This window comes from Carya illinoinensis, chromosome 4 (assembly GCF_018687715.1).
Source record: "Carya illinoinensis cultivar Pawnee chromosome 4, C.illinoinensisPawnee_v1, whole genome shotgun sequence".
NCBI classification, from domain to species: domain Eukaryota; kingdom Viridiplantae; phylum Streptophyta; class Magnoliopsida; order Fagales; family Juglandaceae; genus Carya; species Carya illinoinensis.
Window position 1 is genome coordinate 36,125,171 of NC_056755.1, and position 20,360 is coordinate 36,145,530.

General features: G+C 37.1%; 1 protein-coding gene and 1 pseudogene across 1 annotated transcript; one reads left to right on the plus strand and one right to left on the minus strand.

The window, feature by feature from the left end:
- Nucleotides 1-61: 61 nt before the first annotated feature.
- LOC122306456 lies at nucleotides 62-6,498 on the minus strand (annotated as a pseudogene).
- A 9,232-nt stretch (nucleotides 6,499-15,730) lies between these two features.
- On the plus strand, nucleotides 15,731-16,312 carry LOC122306457. Its single transcript, XM_043118888.1, has one exon. It carries the CDS (start codon nucleotides 15,731-15,733, stop codon nucleotides 16,310-16,312), a length of 582 nt encoding a protein of 193 aa, XP_042974822.1.
- Nucleotides 16,313-20,360: the final 4,048 nt, after the last annotated feature.

The window sequence follows — 20,360 nt, forward strand, 5'->3', positions numbered from 1 at the left end:
GTATGAAGGACTTTGAACTTTAAAGTTTAATATTTTTTGTTGTAATTCTCTTTAATTTAAGAAGCCTGTTTTATTTTTAAACATGGAGTCTTTTGTATCCTAAGTAGGAAATGAAAAAGCTTTAAAACGTATGGTAAATCCTATCTCTTTCTTAAAATCATTTTATAAATAGCTTACCACAAGGACCGGCATTACAATCATACAATATGCTATACTATACAATACCTTAAAGGTTTTTGAAATCTCAACAATTGCTTTCAAGTAAAAAAGTAGTGAATAGTGGTGAAAAAATAGTGAATAGTTTGTAAATTGTAGTGAAGTAGTCTAAGGCTAGGTTTGGCTCTCTATCCAAATCAACCCTGAGACTACTTCACTTATTAAACACAATCTTAATGGTAATAACTTCAACATTGAATTCACTCAATTTAGTAACCATAGAGGATCTAGTCTTTCATTTGTCTTGAAAAATGCTGAGCATCCTAATTTGGCTTTGAATTCCTTAGGAAGGGATAACCATCTCATTTGTTGCATTATTCTCTTTGTTTTTGACTATTTGGCTACACTGGAGCAAAACCTTAAGAACCTCTTTTATGGATGGCCTGGTAGAAGGTTGTGTGCTAGTACAATAGAGTCCAAGTCTGAAAACATGACACATTTCATTCAAGTGACAGGACTCCTTGACCTCCTCATCCAAGGTATCACCTATTGGTTTTCCATTTTGAATGTGTCGCAATGCCCATTCGGCTAGGGATGAGTGTTCATCACCTTCATTGGCTTTCCTTCCGGTTGTCAGTTCTAGAAGGATAACCCCAAAGCTGTAAACATCGATCTTCTCATTATTTCTTTTTGTGTGAGCATACTCTGCATTTCAATTCAACAACACAAGCTAAGCCAAACTTCTGGTGATGGAAAAAGAGGAAAACATCATCAATAAAGGTAAACTTGGAAATCTATATTGTGACACACCTGGAGCTATGTAGCCAAAAGAGCCAGCCATGACTGACATTGTAGTCAGTTCTCCCTCATTGATCAATATCTTTGCTAGACCAAAATCAGCTATTTGTGCATTGAAATTGAGATCTAAAAGGATGTTGCTTGACTTCACATCTTGATGAACAATGGGTGGTGAGCAGTCGTGGTGCATATAGGAGAGCCCCTAGGTAGCTCCAACTGCTATACGCAACCTTTTAGGCCAATCCAAGACAACATGATTGACTGAACTTGAAAAGGTTGTTACTCTACTCTTCCTATGTAGCCAGTGATCTAGGCTACGGTTATCCAAATACTTGTAGACAAGAAGTTTTGAATTATCATTGGAGATACAGCAGAGCAACTTTACTATGTTGGCATGTCGAATTGAACTAAGTATTTTGACTTCTGCCAGAAATTCTTTTTCAAGATTTTCTTCAGACTTTCTGTTATTCCAAATCTTCTTCACAGCAACAATATCACCCAAATGATTAACAGCAACACGATATACTTGGCCTGATCTGCCAGAACCAATCAAGTTATTTGCTATCAATCTTGACAAAATGTCTGATTCTATAAAATTTAGCTTCTGGAATGAAACAAGCTTCCATGTCAAATGTAATCCATGCTTTCCTTTTTTGTAATTTCTTATCACAAGAAATGAAATAAATAAACGTAGAAGAACTGCTACCACCGAACCTATTATCCAAGCAATTAATTTGTAAGAAGTTTTACTCGACTTTTGGCGGTGTGAACTGCAGTTCTCTAGGTTAAGGGATCGAGATGGTCTATTAGCACAAAGACCAGGATTGTTTAAGAAGTTGTGGGCATATTCATCGTTTTCAAACTCACTTGGGATGTTTCCTGTCAGATGATTTGGAGACAGATTGAGTGAAGTGAGCTTTAGGAAGCCAAGTTTTGATGGAATTAGGCCAGACAACTGGTTTTCTGACAAGTCCAATTCAGTAAGGCCGGGTAAGGAACCAAGTTCCTCTGGAATCTGTCCAGAGATTGCATTTCGGCTGAGGTTTAGTGTATTCAATGATTTCCATGAATTAAATAGTTGGTTTCGATCAAGCAAAATAGTTGTCAAACGAGAAAGATCTTGAGGAATCGTGCCATTGAAGAGGTTATTATTGGCCTTGAGAACCAACAAATTTGTTGAGGAAGACACTCCCTGTGGAATTTTACCTGAAAACCTGTTATTATTCATCTCCAATCGTTCAAGATTCCTTGCCAATCTCCCAGGAAGCTCGCCTATTAAAGAATTATCACTTAACATCAACATGTTCAGATTTGATGATGTCCAAAGACCATTTGGAATATTTCCAGAAAACTTATTTCTGTATATCTTGACTAATTCCAAACTGCTGCAATTTCCAAGCGACTTGGGAAACTCTCCATTGAGTTGGTTTACAAAAGCTACCACTCCCGATAACTTTCCATTATCACACAAGTGTTCTGGCAACTGGCTTGTAAGCTTGTTGGTTGAAACATGAAACTTTTCCAGCATAGAATACCTCCCAAATTTTGGAGGTGAACTCCCTGAAAAATTATTATTAGATAACTTGAGATTTATCAGCTTTAGAAGACGACCAATGCTATCTGGGATTTTTCCAGATAGCTGATTGAAAAATAAAGCTAGACCCGTCAAATTTCTGAACTTTCCAAAATCATCAAGAATCGTCCTCGTCAAATTATTTTCCGAGAGATCGACGACATCGAGATTCAAAGCCTTGACCACCTAAGGAATCTCCCTAGACAATTGTTTTGTGAAGGTAAACAATCCTTAGATTCTTTGGCGTAAACAAATTGTCTGGGATCTTCTCGGTCAAGTTATTTTCTGACAAATCCAACTGCTCTAAAGGTTCCATTTCTTCGATCGTGTTTGGGATTTCTCTGATCAAATTTGTCCTAGCCATCCATAAACATTTCAGTTTCTTCGACTTTCCAAACTCCGAAGGCAATGTTGGCACTATCTTGGAATTATCAGTCAATCGTAGTTCCTATAGATTGGACGGGTTTGCAATTTCTGGTGGGAAAGAACCAGTAAAAGGACAAGAGAAAAGCATGAGTTTTCTTAGTTCTTTCAACTACCCGATAGATGCTCAGATGTTACCGCCGAAGTTGTTACCTTCGAGGCTAAGCTCTCAAAGCCGAGACATGTGGTGAATGTCATTGGGGATTGCACCATAAAAGTAGTTCTGTGAGAGGTCAAGAATTTTCAGCTTGGAACAATTGTAGAGAGCTCTCGGGAACTCCGTTGACTGGAAACTGTTATTATAAACATCAAATGTTGCGAGGTTCTTAAGGTTGCAGATGAAGGGTGCGACTGTTCCGTTGGTGTTATAATCTCAGAAGGATAATCCAATGATTGAGTCGTTGGAGCAAGTGATCTCAGGCCAGGAAAGATGGGAGGAAGAGTTTCTAGGAATCCATTGTTTGAGAGATTTCAGGTTTCCCCAGAGTTTTTTCAGATTTATTAGGATTCCTTGTTCTTGAGTACTAAGCTCGGAGTTTGCATGGTTGAGAAGGTGGAAAAAGGTACTGAAGTAGATAGAGAAATGGAGAAATATTAGAGTTGTTTTCTTCATTACAAAAGGTTGAGTTCCTTTGCTTATGGCTCTAGTCTGAACTCTGATATCCACAATGAGCTAATAAACATTTGAAAATTCGGGAAAGATAAGAAAAAACACATTCGATGGTGGGATGTTCAAACTTCAAATCAAGGAAAATTTAAAGATAATAACATCTGCTTATTTTCCATGTATGGAAAGGGAATTCATTGACCAATAATTGCAAGTTTCATCCAACATCTTTGCTGAGATGATACGGTTATATAGGGCTGGAACTTTTCATCCCTATTAAGTAAATAAGAACCGAAACAGAGGATTCTTAAAGAAAACAATCATTTTTAAAACAAGATTAGTAGAATTTACACATGTTTAGAACCAAGAGGATAGTTTGCTAAGAACTATCAATCTCAATCTTTCTTTCTTTCTTTCTTCTTCTTCTTCTTCTTCTTCTTCTTTTTAAAATATTTGACTTTTCCCATAAGAGAGTGTTTAACATGATTGGTACATGATTCAAATTCTTGTTTTCAAAAAAACAAAAAAAAAACTCAATTTTGTAGTATATTTGTTCCTCTGGTTACTTGAAAGTTTTGATTTTTAAATATAGCAGTCAAATCTTATTTAGCATAAATTATGTTTACATTTCAAATGGAGTAGTTAAAATAAGAAAAACTTGGGCGGATAACTGAATTTAAATCCGAATATGTAGGTTGTAACTGGATATCCGGGTTTATTATTATTCTTTTTTTATTTAAAAAAATCATTTTATCACTTTTTGAAAGGCTTTTTTTGGTTAATAAGACTTTATTTTTATTGTTTTTTATATAATGAATATTTTTATAGACATTTTATAAACTTTAAAGCTATTAAATTCGAACAAAGACCTTACCTTGTGAGTTTTGCTGCGGCAGCTGGGGGCTGGAGCCCTGGTTTTGCAGCGGTTGATTGGCTTGAGTTGACTCAGATGGCATCGTTGGCTGATTAACAGAAGTACTTGAATCAGGGCTTGGAGGTGGGGGTTGAGAGAGAGAGGTACTTGAATCAGGCCTTGGAGGTAGGGTGAGAGAGAGAGAGAGAGAGAGAGAGAGAGAGAGAGAGAGAGAGAGAGAGAGCTTTATTTAGAAAATTAGGAGGGAGTGGGACTTAATTTTTCACAATTTTGTTTATTTTCTCTCGACACAGGTAAAGTTTTTGAAGGAATTTAATAGCTTTAAAAAAAAAAAAAAAAAAAAAAAAGATCCGAGTACGGATTGAATAATACTCAAACTGCCCAGATCCAATCCGGTCGGAGATTTCTGAATTTCGAGTTGGATTAAAAAAATTATAATCCCGATGAACACCCCTAAATGAAAATTAGAGAAAGATGAGAAAAAGACACATCAAATGGTGGAAAGTTCAATCGTCAAATTAAGGAAAACTCAAGGAATTTCACATCCGCAAATTTTCCAACGTGGACGAGGGAATAAACGTCGAACCACCCCAATCCCACTCCTGTATTAGACTTTGAGTCGCTTTGGATGATTGTTTAGTTGTTGCCTGTTGGTTGTACCTTCATTCATTGGATAGCCTCATCCTTTTTTTCACTTCCACTAAAGCATTCACACAGACCTGATCTCTTTAATCAAGACCGATGCTTTCCACAACCCTCGTCAAATGGGTGGTATTAGACAAGTCTATATGATTATTACACGAGAAGTGCAACATCCACCGAGGACGTAGCACGACCTTGGTCTCAAGAAAAATATATATATTTTTTGAGATTTTTTTTCATTCATTTTTTTATATTTTTAAATATATATATTTTAAAAAAAATTCACAACATTATTAAGAAATACTCACTACAACAAAATTTTTTTTAGTGACGGTTTGGAAATTGTGACGGTTTTTAAACCGTCACTAAAATGCATTTTCTGTGACGCTTTGTAGAAACCGTCACTAAATATTAATTAGGATTTTTTTACGTTCGAACGTGTCAAATATTTTGTTCACGTCACATTAAAGTTCAAACGTTATGTCTACTTACGTGGGAACGTGAAAATTTTAAGCACCAACGTTCGAACGTTAGCTGTTAATTTATATTTTTAAAATTGACTACAATATATCTTTGTTTAATGTTAAGCTTGTATAAGCTAATATTAAAAAAATTGAGAATATAAATTAAGCTACAATAAATACGTTAAATAATATTATCCATTATATATGTCGAAAATACAAAAACAAAATATGATTAATTTTTGCAAAGGACATTCAGAACTGCTGGTTTACAAATGATCGAAACTCCTCAATCAATGTCTCAACCTTATCGTTTAGGACATCTACATGATGGGCAAGATGTGCAACAACCTGATCTACATGCTCAATCTGTTGATCGATATGTTGGTCTATATACGCCTTTATATCTGTCATCACTACATCAATCCAAGCAAGTCGCACATCCCCCGCAGATGCACCCATCGGCTGCTGACTACTACTCTCAGACGGGGGAGCAACACCACCCCAGACTCGGTCGGAGGAACAAGATTTGATACAAGACCAGACTGATGCCAAGCTGAGCCTTTCCCCTGTCCAATGCTCAGACGGTGTGTGGTCTTGTCAATGGGGCTCATCTAGTCTAGCATCATCTCCTCCGCCTGGAGTGGCACACTCCAGGCTAGTAATAGCCGAGTGGTGATGACTTCATACCAGAGGTTGTCCGTTGTATAGATGTTCGCCTCATAACAGATCCGCTCAAATATAACAAGTGGCAAGTCAATGGGCTCTCCACGTTTCAAGCGAATCAGAAATTGCATTTGTTGCAAATGAATGTGGTATTATGTGCCACAGGGTCTACATTTGTTGCGACAAAAATTTGCAACATGCGAAAGAAAGGAATCAGCTTCTCAAGCTTCGTGGGGTCTTTGCCAGTGAGGATGTAGAAATCCTCATCCCGCTCATCATCACCGGCCTCAGGAGCCATATCCTAGGCCTCGGGCCGATCTTCATCATGACCGGCCATAGTGTCAACAGGGCACATGGATGAAGCAGAAGTGGCTACATCTGCCTTAGATGTGCCCATATCTAATGCAGTTGCTGTGTCACCAGCCTGAGCAGCTGTCACCTCAGGTAGGTGATGTAAGATCTGGAGTAACTCGACGATAACATCCGTTGAGAACTCGAATTGTACACCGTGTACAGTGATGGTATAGGAGGATGCATCATTGGGCATGGTGGCCATCCCATATAAAACTTGCGAACCATTGCGGGGTAAATCTTTCCCTTTAATGTTCATATTGGGCCCCAGCCTCTCATGAGGAAGACGTCTCTCAGCGTCTTCTGCTCCCACCTGACCTCATCAAACTCATTAATCAATATTTCTCACTCACCCATCACCAATGCACCCCCAGTCGAGTAGTGTTTGGACTGCCTCCTTCCCTCCCTCGTTTCCTAGTTGTCATATAATGAGTCATATCCTGGAAAAAAAAATCTAAAAAATCATTAGAATTACAGATATATGCATATTATGGCAAGTTTGGATGGTCAACTTATATACAAAATTCTCATCTTATCATTATAAATTTAAAAATTTTGATAGCAAATATCATAAAAAATTCTACTATTTATGTTCGAATGTACAATGAATGTACGTTCAAATGTAAATCATATTCACAAGACGTGTGAACATATTTAGATAAAAGTTTGAATGATGATGTGGTAATAACTAGAAAGAATTTACGTCCAAATGTACAATGATGTACGTCTGAATGTAAATCATATTCACAAGACATTCGCACGTAATAAGATAAACATTCAAACGTTTACTATAATTGACTAAGACAATGGGTTTACGTTCGGATGTTTTATCCAATATATTCTTGAAACATTGGATAAATACGTTCGAATGCGTAATGTTTACATGCAAACGTTAAAATGTAATGTCTGGACGTTATCAACAAATAGAATTTGAAACGTCCTCGTAACATTCAGACGTTACATGGTAATGTCTGAACGTTACAACGCAGGAATGGCGACAAAGCCATTCTCGAAATCACAAAAATCCATGTTTCGGGACAAAAAGCCACTGTAGAAATTATCTATATACTACAAGGAAAGTTTCTACAATGGCATTTTAGCCATTTGCCCTTTTGGTGGCCGAAAAAACAAGAAGAAATTCCAGCCACAATGGGTTTCGATACTCGGCAAACCCACTGATTAAATTCTAAAAAAAAACACATAAATGGTACGGGGAGGGGACATACCTTTTTTTGATGGTTGCGGTGGCATATGACGGCTACAACGGCGATGTGAGTGGCAGAGGGGAAACGGAGTATGGAGCGAGAAATGAGGTTGGATGTCATCGGGTGACAATTAATATACACATAACGTTTGAACGTTAAGAACAGTACGTTCGTATGTTTGTGTACATTAGAATGTATTATGGTTGATGTTCGAACGTGACTTTTTGTGATAGATTTTAACCGTCACAGAAAAAGGCCACGTTCGAATGTTATATCAAACGGCACACCTCCAACCGTTACTAAAAATATTTTTAGTGATGGTTGTACAGTAAACTGTCATCAAATGTATTCTGTGATGCACATTAGTTAACGGTCATGGTAATGGTTTCCAACTATCACCAAATATATTTTGTGACATTTTGGTCATTTTCTTAGATAGTTTCCTCTATCACTAAATCCCATTTTTGTTGTAGTAACTTCCTTAATCACTAAGTATTAAAAAATTAAAAAACTTTTATCGGAACACATAATCAGGACATAAATCATTTATCTTATTGCACAGATAAAAATACAATGACGTATTTGCCTTTTTCTTAATGCTATCATGGCATTATGAACAAAGCGGTGCTACTCAGCCGCCTGAGTAGCACCACTCATTGTTACCGCTAGCACACTTTTAAACTTATATTTTTTTAATTTTTCTTTTCACATTTTTAATATATTTAAATATTTTCTTTTTTTTTTTTAAAACATCAATGCTTTTAAAATCACTTCCTTAAACATAAAGTTAATTTTTTTTTTTTTTTACTGAGCAGTTAATTAGAGCGGTAAATCTTAGGCGGCATAGTAACTTTTTTCTTATGAAAATATGACGTTCGTCACCAGTAGTAGCCCATCAGTTAAAGACCCAGATACAAAAGGCTTTTTCAATTTTTTTTTTAAATTATTCGATAATCAAATTAAATATCTTTAAATCTGAAAAATATGCCATTTAAATATTTTATTTAATAATTATCTAAACATAAAACCAACGTAAAAGGTATTATTAAAAATATATATTCAAATAAAATTTCAAATTTATTATTTATTTTCACAAACTTTAATATAGAACTGGTTTAAAAAATAATTATTCTATTCTTTTCTCATTTTATAAAACTTATTAAATATTACATCTAAAAACTTTCTCAAATGTTCTTTTTTTCTTTTTTTTCAAAATCAAGCAGACCAAGCGTGTCCAAACCCCTTCCAAAGCAATGAGGAAATATCATATTACGTATGAAAAATTGTACGTAGGAGGAACTTGCTACTACTTGATCTACTTGAGTCTTAATTTAGGCCAACTCCAAGGTGGACATCCACCATGGGGTAGCCAAATTGGGCCACCGAATGGTAGCTGGTGCCACCAACCACGAAGAGCAACCTTGATTTTTAATTTGTTTGTTTTTTTAAAAGCTTCTAAGAATTTAAAAACTAGTTTTTTATTATATAAATATAATTATTTTTTAAAAAAAACATTTAATTAAAATTATTTTGTAAAAAAATCAACTTACCAAGTTGTGATCTCTTGTTGGTCAATGTGATTTCTATTAATACCAATGGATGGAGAAATTTAAGAGAGTTATGACTAAATATATATTACACAAGATAGATCAAAATAATTAAACGCATAGTTAAAACAATTCTCCTCTCTTCTCTCTCTAGAAAGGGGGTGGAGTGAGAGTTAGTGCGCTATAGGCACATGAGTGTGAGTGCGAGGTGGTTATAATAGAAGAGTAATGCTACATACAGTCATTTTTGCGCACTCTCTGCGCACTCCATTGATATGATTGACTGGATTAATTTTTTTTTAATACACAACCAATCATATCACTGGAGTGCACAAAGGAGTCCGCGAAAATGACTGCACATAGAATTTTCCATAATAGAAAGGGTAGATTTAGAAGGTGGTCCCAGTCAATTTTGGGAAAGATTTTGGTGGTGAACTGTCATCAGGTGGCAGAGCGAAAGGAAGGCAAGGTGGGGGGCGAAAACCTAGTGCTGGAGGGGATTATCTTTTGCTAAAGGAAGGAGGATTTAGAGGAAAAATGGAAGGGTTTTAAGCTACGGGAAGAGGAACAAGCTGGGATAGATATTGAGGAAGACCTGTCGAGTGAATTGGTACTGAAGGAACAGAGGTCTATGATAGGAAAATCTACTCGATGTGGATGATAAGTAGAGAAGTGGTGGAGTCAATGATGGCAAAAATCTGGAGGATAAGTGAGGTTGCTAAGTTCATTGAGGTGAGTCTGAACACCTTTATCATTGAATTAAAAAATCTAGTCGATAAACAAAAAGTTTGGTCATGAAGACCATGGTTGTTTGACAACCAAATACTTGTGATGAAGGAGTTTGATGGATATACTCCCTTAAAGAAACATTAGTTTTGATACAGAAAGTTGTTGGGTAAGATTTCATAACCTGCATTTATCGTGCATCACAAAATGGAGAGGTGTGCAAACTAGGAGTAAGGTGGGTAAGGTAGAGGAGGTGGATGTGAGAGATGATGGAAGTGGCTGGGGGAATTTTTAAGAGTACAAATTCTTTTGGATTTGACTCAGCTGCTGGCAAGGGTTAGAATGATGAAGGTAAAAGGAAATAGCTTCTGGATCCCTTTTAGCTATGAACAATTGCGAAAAATGTATTTCTCATGTGGGTGTATTGTGCATAGGACCAATGATTGTAGTAGTTGAGGGGAGAGTGTAGAAGGAAAAGGACAACAATATGGATTATGGATGAGGGCCAAGCAATTTCAAAGAAACAAATTCTTTAACAAAGGGCCAGTAGGTATGAAGAGGGTAGTTGGTAGAGGAAGGAGGGAGGAAATATGGCTCGTAACGGGGAAAATGGGGGTGAGAAGGAGGGGGAGGAATGCAGGGAGAGGGAAGTGAGTGAGGGAGAAAAAAGTGAGAATCTAATTAGAAATGTAAGAGAAGATTCAGATGGGGTGATGAAAAAAGGGGAAAGTAGATAAGAAGTAAATTATGAATAGAAAGAAAGGGGGGGGGGGGTGTAGAGGGGTGAAGAAGAAAGGGAATTGGTAGAAGGAATATGGGAGATAGTCTGTGTTTCATTGCATCCACAAGAAGAAGATATGGCTACTAGGGGTGAGGGAGGATTGCAGGATTTAGTAGTAACCTTTGAGGAGGGGAGCATGGTGGAGGTGGATAAGCTTGTTAAGAAGGGGGTTTGGAAGAGGAAGGCTGGAATAAAAAAAGTAAGAAGGGACAAATTACAAAGGAAAAAATAAATTAAAAAAAAAAAAGAAAAAGAAAAAGAGAAACAATGGTGAGGTGGAGTTTAGGGATAATGACAAGATGAGTAAGAGAGGAAAGTGGGAAGGTGGAGGACTTTCAAGGGATATTATTGGTTTAATGGCGGAGGCTGAATGTTAGCCTCGCCAAGTACTATGAAAATATTGAGTTGGGGAATCCTCGGACAGTTTGTGGTCTCTGTTCTATAGCAAAGAAGAATAAACCCAACTTAGTTTTTATCATGAAAACTAAGATTAGAAGTAAAAGCTGTTAGAATGTGAAAAAGAGGTTGGCTTGTGAGGGATGTTTAGCGGTGGAGGCAGTGGGAAGAAGGGGTGGATTGGCTTTATTGTGGGATTTAAGGGTGAAAGTAGATATTATAAATTTTTCTCAAAGATATATAAATGCATTGGTAGAAGGTGAAGGAGAGACTAGATGGATGCTTACCTACTTCTATGGACAACCAAAGACAATAAAATGGAAGGAAACATGGTTAATGCTGAAAACAACGAAGCAAAAAGGTGATGCAGGTTGGTGCATAGTGGGGGATTTCAATGAAATTCTAACTAATGATGAAAAGTGGGGAGGGAAGGCAAGACATGAGGGACAAATGGAGATGTTTAGGGATTTACTGAGTGAAGTAAACTAATATGATCTGGGATGGAAGTGGGATAAGTACATGAGGACTAACTCTTATAATGATGAAATCTTTACTAAGGAAAGGTTGGACAAAGCAGTGGCAAATCTTGAGTGGTTGGATATTTATAAGGAGGCAAGGGTGGAAGTTTTAGTAGCTGAACATCTAATCACAAACCTTTATTAGTCCACCTAAATACAAGGAGAGAGGCTATAGACAGAGTAGGTGGAAGTAAAAACCTTTCAAATATGAGGCCAGCTGGGCTTTAGAAGAGAATTGTGAAGGAATCCTAAAAGAAGCATGGAAGAGAAGGGAAGATGAAGGTTCACAAAATACCAGTGTGACTGGTTTACTACAGAAAAGTAGAGTAGCTTTTCAGAGATGGAAGAAACACAAGAGGGAGGGGGGTGAAGGAAATAGAAAAAAAAAAAAACTAAGCTATTACAAACTTTGTAAGCAGAGGAATGCTATAGTAATGTGGATGAAATCAGAAGGGTAACTGCAGAATTGAACTTGATACTAGATAAGGAAAATCTTTGGTGGAAACAAAGGGCACAAAATAATGGGTGCTGCTACATGTTTTGAAGCCTTTTACGCACTACTTTTTTACTCTGACATGGTACTCTATGATTTGCAACCCATTTACATTTGAGTGGTGATACCCGCACTACACTTTACACTACACTTTGCACAACAGTCCTACTTGGCAAGTGAATACCTTATTTTTTTTAGAAAAAAAGAATTGTGTAATAGGGAAGTTGGGAACTCAGATATAAAATTTTCAAATTTCAAAATTGGACTCTATCTGATCTCCTGGGGTTCTCCCTTAGGCCTCAAGGCCCCCAAGCACACACAACCATCGCCCGCCATTGTTGCTACTGTTGGATGCCGACAACAAAGGTTGTTGCCACACGTTCACTCTCTCTTGAGCTGAAAATAAAACCTTTACACAACCCCAATATCGACGTTGCCCCATGGTACTTATATGTCTTGTCGTCGAAAAATAACCGCTCGTCACCACATCCATGTTTCGGTACTTATCTTTGTGTATGTCTCATACTTTTGATCTCCATGTCCCCAAAGTAGCCTCACTTTTGTGATTCTAGTTTCAAAAATTTAAAATTTAAATGGGTATGCTTTTTGCAAGTTGGGCATGACCCAAGCAATTTCAAAGAGTCAGGTGTTCATGTGGGTGTTTAGTATGTCAAAATCTTGTATTGACTTGAAACAACATCCGTAGAAAAGTCAGAATTTTTCCAGTATGAAATGAAGCTGGATTTCATTTAATTGATAGGGAGATAATGAGAGATATGGGGTGAGAGAGAGACGATAGAAAGTTGAGAAAGACAGGGCAGAGGGGTGCAACTTCCTCTTGAACATGCGGCTGTTTAGCTGTTGCGGTGGGTTTTGTTCGTTGAGATGTGCAACCCGATTCTCGTTCTCCTAAACCCATAATTTCTTCTAGTTCAATTCGCAAATCATTTTCTTCCACTTCCAATTCGCTTATTAATTAATTTTCAGATCTTTCCCAGTTCACAAACCCCATTTCAATTCTCCCAAATCCAATTCATAAATTTCTCCCAAGTTTTAGTTCGCAAATTTCCAAATACCTTGAACAATTTGCAAACCCGTATACGTTTTTTTCTAGTTTTAGTTTTAGAGCCAACTGATACATTCAAGATTTTGTAGATAGCTGAAGATAAACTACCATTGTGTAATGTTATGGAATCTAACTTCTAATTTAATCCATAAAAAATTAGCTAAATAGATTATAAATATGAGTATGAATTGAAAAATACAAAAAAAATTGTTTCTTTTGCTAGGAACGCAATTGCAAATTTCATAAATAAAATTTTTAAAAGCCATCAAAGTCAAATTTTGGCAAACACAGGAGAATAGGGTCGGTGTAGAGTGGGCTGAACAGGTTGGGCAGGGTGAGAAAGCTAAGAAGGAGAGGGAGTTCCAACTCAGTGCCACTGTTGATGACGATGCTTAGTGGGTTTGTGGGATTCAGCCTTTGCACCATTGACAAGTGAAAATCTCCATGTTATTGCTCCCACCTAATTGAGATGAAGAGGGAGAAAGAGAGGTTGAAGAAGAAGGGGGAGGGGCATTGTCTATGAAATGCTGTTGTTTTATAAAAGTGAAGTAGGCTATGATTGCACCATGATTGCACATGATGCTTGTATTTAGCTTTTTTTGGGAAAATAAGCTGAACCGAATTTCATTTCTTTGAAAAAGAAAAAGAAAATAAAAGAAAAGATGATGTAACGTGAACATTCAGGACTATTGTGCATTGAGTTGCGTAATGTGATGTGTGGGAATCGTTTTCCTTTACGTTTTAACAATTCAAATCTTTTTTATTTGTAAATTATAAAATTAATTTTTTCATTTTTTATTTTTAAAATTTTCAAGTTATATAATTTTTTTTATAATAACGTTAGATACAATTTTAAATTGTGCAAATTTTGTGTACTCATTCTAAAAATAAGTGCAGTCTATTTTTAAAAAATTAATTTTATCATGTAGATCTTAGATTTTCTCATTTTTTAAAAAAGAGTGCATGAATCTTACACATTCTAAGATTACAAATATTATTTCTCTTTTTTTACTCGTTACAAACCATACGTGAGATAATTATAGTTTTGCTCTGTATCTATTTTCTTACATTGGTCTGAATTTGGATTCTCGAGTTACGAAGGATGTACCTATGGGAATTTCTATAAGGTCAAGGGGGGCTGAGGTGGCCAATGACAGTTCGGGTGATGGTGTTGCTCTTATCAACGAAAATTTCACAAAGCAGAGGCATGATGCACACATTCAAGAGGATGTTTTTTATGTGGAAGAGGGTTCGATGTCTGATCCGGAACCTGAATTACATGCTGAAATTTTTCCACAGGACAAGGAATACCATATGGAAACAGAGGGTGACGTTGTGAAGAGGAAATATACTAAAAGACATTTTGAGAAAGTTAGAAGCTCCTCTCGGGTTCTCACTCGAGCCACTAAGTTTTCTCTATGATTAGTCCTATTTTGGTTTGGAATATCCGAGGGATTGGTATGACAAAAAGTCGTTTAAATCAGCTTCTGGTTAAGTATAAGCCCAAGATGGTAGTTTTTATGGAACCCTTTTAGAAATTTGATAAAGCTCATAGGTACATGCGGGCTTTTCGTTTTGATAATGTTATCTCTAATGAAGAGTCTGGTGGGAAAATTTGGATTTTCTGGATGAATGGCATGGACGTTCAAGTTACTCGTACGGGTTTGCTGTTTATCTCTTTATGTATAGCAGAGGGTCCCTTCCACTTTCTGGGCAATTTTATTTACGCCAAGTGCAATATAATGGATAGATGGAATCTATGGGAGGAGTTAAGCTCAAATAGTACTAGTGCTGAGCCTTGTTTGTTCGTTGGTGACTTTAATATTATTCGTTCCGAGTTGGAAAGGCAGGGAGGTAGATCACGGCCTCGTCTCGCCATGGATGAGTTTAATAGTTGGATTCACCTGGGCAGTTTGATTGACATGAAATCACAGGGATGTAAGTTTTCTTGGTGTAATGGTCAATGAGGATTTTCCAGAAGTTGGGCTAAATTGGACCGGGTGCTTATTGATCCTAACCTTCTTACTAATTGTCCCAACGCGATTTGCTTGTATCTGCCGAGGACTTCTTTAGATCACTGTCCAATGTTCATAGAGTTTTGTAAGGATCCTTTTTCCTATGGCCCCTCTCCGTTTCGATTCTAGCAAATGTGGGTGGAGCATCCCGATTTTATGGATTTTGTTTAGAATGTTTGGTCTACTCCTGCTATTGGTACAGGTCTGTTAAATCTTGCTAATAAACTTAAGAAGCTTAAAGTGGCACTTTGGGAATGGAACAAGACAGTTTTTGGGAGGACTAATGTTCAGATTGATACCCTTGAAAAGAAAGTTGAGGAACTAGAGTGTAGTCTTCAAAGGGATTGGAATGAAGATGCCGAAAGAGAGCTTGCTTCTTCCACTGTTTAGTTGTCCTCATGGAGGTGTAGAGAAGATACTAGATTGGCTCAAATGGCTAAGCTTAAGTGGAAAATGGAAGGAGACCGTAATACTAAATTTTTCCATGTATGTTTAGCTAGCAAAAGGAATAAGAAAATTCAAGAGATGAGAACTTTGAATGGGGTAGAGTATTCCTCTCCGGAAGACATTCATCAAGGTGCCGTTAATTATTTTTCTGGTTTTCTTCAAAATACCAATCAGTCAAGAGAGCTTCCAGATTTATCTTACTTAATCTCTCAGGTTATTGATGAAGCGGATGGTACTTGTATCTGTCACATTCCTTCTCTGGATGAAGTTCATGAAGCCCTTTCTTCTATTCCTATAAATAGTTCACCAGGGTCAGATGGTTTTGGTGCGGGTTTCTTTAAAAGTTGCTTGGAGGTGGTGAAGATGGATGTCTTGTCTGCTATTTCAGAATTTTTTATCTCTAAATCTCTTCTGAGGTTTTATTCGGCTTCTTTTATTGTGCTTATTTCGAAGATGGATGCGCCTTCGGGGTTCGACAAATTTAGGCCGATTAGTCTTTGTTCGGTTTTCTATAAAATTTGCTCCAAAATAATTGTTAATCGTCTTATGGTCTTCTTCCCAAGATGATTTCTCTTGAGCAAGGCGCTTTGATTCCTGGGCATAGTATTTTTGAAAATATCAGCCTTACTCAGGAAATGGTCCATTCTCTTAATAAGCAGTCTCATGGTGGTAATATCATGCTTAAAGTTGATATGGCCAAAGCGTATGATCGAGTGGATTGGAACTTTTTGTTGGAGGTGCTTCGTTGCTTTGGTTTCCCTCCCTCTTTCTGTGATTTAATTCATGCTTGTATTTCTAATATTTGGTATTCTATGATGCTTAATGGTAAGACGAAAGGTTTCTTTCAATGGGGTCGTGGTCTTCGTCAGGAGGATCCTCTTTCTCCTTATCTTTTTATTATTCTTCAAGAGGTCCTTTCGAGACTCTTGAAACACAGTGTGGCAGAAAAAAGATTGGTCAATTTTCTCAAGCTCGAGATACTCCTCAGATTTCTCATTTATGTATGCTGATGACATTGTGATTTTTCTAAAAGGCAGCAAGAATCTATTAGGGAGCTATTACGGGTTTTTGAGAAGTATGAAACTTGGTCAGGTTAGATGATCAATAAAGATAAAACTTCCATGTTCTTTTCTCGGAAAATCTTTTCGGCCCGTAAGAGAGCTCTCAAGCGGATGGCAGGGTTTTCGGAAGGATCTTTTCCCTTTAAGTATTTAGGGGTTCCTATTGTTTTGGGTGTCTCAAGCAAGAGCATTTGGAGGAGATGGTGAATAAAGTCTTGAAAAAAATTAGCGGGTGGAAAATGAAGATCCTTTCCTCGGGGGGTCGTCTGATTCTCCTTCGACATGTTCTTTCTAGTATGGCTTTATATTTGTTTGCTGTTTTGCAGGTTTCCCAATCTATCATCAAAGTCCTTAATCGTCTGATGAGCACTTTCTTTTGGGGTAAGGTGAATGGGAAAGGTAAAAAAAAAAAATGGGTGGCTTGGGCCAATATCTATAAGCCAGTTGAGGAAGATGGTCTGGGGTTGCGCAATTTGGATGATATGCAAAAAGCCTTGCACATGCGGTTTGCTTGGAATTTAATTCAAGGTAAATCTTTATGGGCTAGATTCTTTAAGGAAAAATATGTGGGATCTTCCCCGTTGTCCCTTCTTGACACTAAAAAAGGTACAAGGTTTTGGAAAATGATCTTTAAAAGTCTTCCCAGTATCCTCAATAACTCCAAGTGGCGTGTTAGGGATGGGAACATTTTATTTTGATATGATAAATGGAGGGAAGGTGGTCCTTTAATTGATGATTTCCATATTGTGGGAAATCCGCTGCTTCAAATTAAGGATTGTAAAATGTCTAATAGCTGGGATGTGGATTTGTTGACTGCCTTAGTGGGTCAGAATAATGTGGATTACATAATTGAGGCCTTGGCTCGTTGTAAGGGGGGCTCTGATGTGTTGATCTGGACGAAGCATGAGAGTGGTAATTTCAATACTAAATCGGCTTGGGATTGTATTTGAGTTCGAGGGTCTAGCATGGAATGGCATTCTTGGATGTGGCATAAATCTCTTTCCCTTAAAATTTCTATTACTATGTGGAAAGCTTGGAATATGGCTTTGAGTGTTGACGATCGTCTTTGACGGATTGGTATTCCTATAGCTTCTCGTTGTGACTGTTGTGATGAAGGTAGTTATGAAGATCAAAACCATGTCTTCTTTGAAGGGGTTTTTGCTGCAAAGATTTGGCATTATTGTGGTACTATTTTTGGTCTTCCTATTGGTCGCTCTTGGATGGAGATAGTGACAGCCTGGTTTCGACGTGCTTTTTCTTCTTCTCAAGTGGGGCATTTGGTGGGTTTTCTCCCTTCTATCATTACTTGGCAACTCTGGCAAAGAAGATGTACCGCCCGTATGGAGGGGCATTTCGAGCCTTTCAATTCGGTTTGGCATGCTATTAAGTTCTGGATGATTTCTGTGTGTCAAGACATGAATAAGGTTAATATTTGTTCCCAGTATGATTTGGATATCTTGCAGGCTTTACATATCCCGGCTTTGGCCCTAGTTAGACCTCATTTTCAACTTGTGTCTTGGAAAAAACCTACTCAAGGGTGGTTCAAATTGAATATAGATGGCAGTAGTCTTGGTCATCTAGGTTCTTCAGGGGTGGGTGGGATTATTAGAAATGATCGCGGTCATTTGGTTCATGCCTTTACTTCTCATATTGGTTTTGGTTCTAATAATAGAGCTGAGTTGTTAGCTCTTTTGCAAGGTCTCAAAGCCTATAAACATTTGGGTATACACTTGGTGGAAATTGAATTAGATTCTCAAGTAGTTATCTCGTGGTGGAATAGGAGGAGATGTGGTGTCTGGTATTTGGAGGATTTCTGGGAGGATATTCTTGATATTACTGACTCTATGGTTTGTGTGTTTCGGCATGTTTATAGAGAGGGCAATAAAGTTGCTGACTAGTTGGCTAAGAGAGATGCAGCTGGTCACCATTCGGTTTGGAATGTTATTGGGAATATGCCTAGGATTCCCAGAGGCTTAATTCGTTTGGATAAATTGGGATTCCCTTCTTTGCGTTGAAGTTAACGGATGTCGTGCTGGTTTGGTAAGTTCTTTTCCTTTTTGTTTTGTTTTCTCCTGTGCTAATGTCTTTTTTGCAGGTGTCTCTCCTTTTCGGCATTTTGGTTTGTTCCTTGTTGTCTTGTTTTTTTTTTTTTTTTTTTTTTTTTTTTTTTTTTTTTTTCTGGTTAGAGGCTTCTAGATTTTTTTTTTGACACCTGGTTGTGGTCTTTTTTGATTATTTTGTAACCCCAGGTGTCGGTCTATAACCACGGTTTTCCTCTGCCATAAGTGAGGGTTTCTTAATAAAATTGGGACGGGGTCACTAGTGGACAGGTGATCTTCGGCTCTTCTTGAAAAAAAAAAATCTATTTTCTTACATCCAATTTTAAAAAAAGTGAATAAAAGTGAGATTTACATGAAAAAGTAATATTTTTAACGGAAGATTCTATTTTTAAAAACAAATGTACAAGGTTTGCATACTTTAAGACCATATTTAATATTACTCAAAAACACCACACACCACACATAATTTTTTAATTTTTTTCTCCTGCCAAATCTATGGTATATGAATAATGAGTAGAATAACTCAATTAATTTAAAAAGAATAAAATAAAATAATAATAAAAATAATGTATAGTGTGTGAAGATGATAAGCAACAAAACTTATTACTCAAAGTTGGAAAAAGAAAACAAAAAAATGCACCCATTGAAGGGTATTGGTGGGCCTGGATGCTTGATGGCCTCTTTTATTTAATAAAAAAAATAGAGTGCATAGCTGCGTAAGAAACACTGCGTGGAGGTCTTCGTATAGATAGCGTTTTCCAAAAATAATTGGTACAAGCATGGAGATAGGAACACTAAATATTTCCATGCTTGTTCTAATCAAAGAAGAAGAAGAAACAACATTGAAGAGGTGGAAGATAAGAGTAACAGAATTGTTGTGGGACATAAAGAGATTGAAGAAACTTTCAGGAATTATTTTGGGAAGCTGTTTCAAACTACAAAGCCAAGTAGAGAAGAGATTGAGACCTGTCTTGTAGGAATGGATAAAAGGGTTACAACTGAAAATTGAAATGAATGAAAGGTTATCAAGAAGATTTTATGAAATAGAGGTTGAAGAAGCTGTGAAGCAGATGGCCCCACTAAAAGCTCCTGGGCTAGATGGCTTTGGCCTATGTTTCTATTAGAATCAATGGAGCATAGTGTCAAGTAAGGTGTGTAAAGTAGCTGTGTCTATATTGAATGGTCACCCTCTACACCCTTCTCTTACCTACACTTATCTAGCTTTGATGCCTAAGACAAAGAACCGAGAATAAGTGAGTGAGTTTAGACCCATATGTTTGTGTAATGTTATGTACAAAATAGTTTCCAAAACCATCACATACAAGTTTAAACTAGTGTTATCCGATATTATATCCCCAAACCAAAGTGCTTTCCTCCCTGGATGGTTGATTAATGATAATATAATGGTAGCCTATGAGTTATTACATTCCATAAAGACTAGGAAAAATGGTAAAGTGGGGAGTATGGCCATGAAGTTAGGTAGGTCTAAAGCCT

Coding starts and splice junctions, on each gene's coding strand:
- LOC122306457 (XM_043118888.1), top strand. CDS start 15,731: ATGGCTAAGCTTAAGTGGAAAATGGAAGGAGACCGTAATACTAAATTT.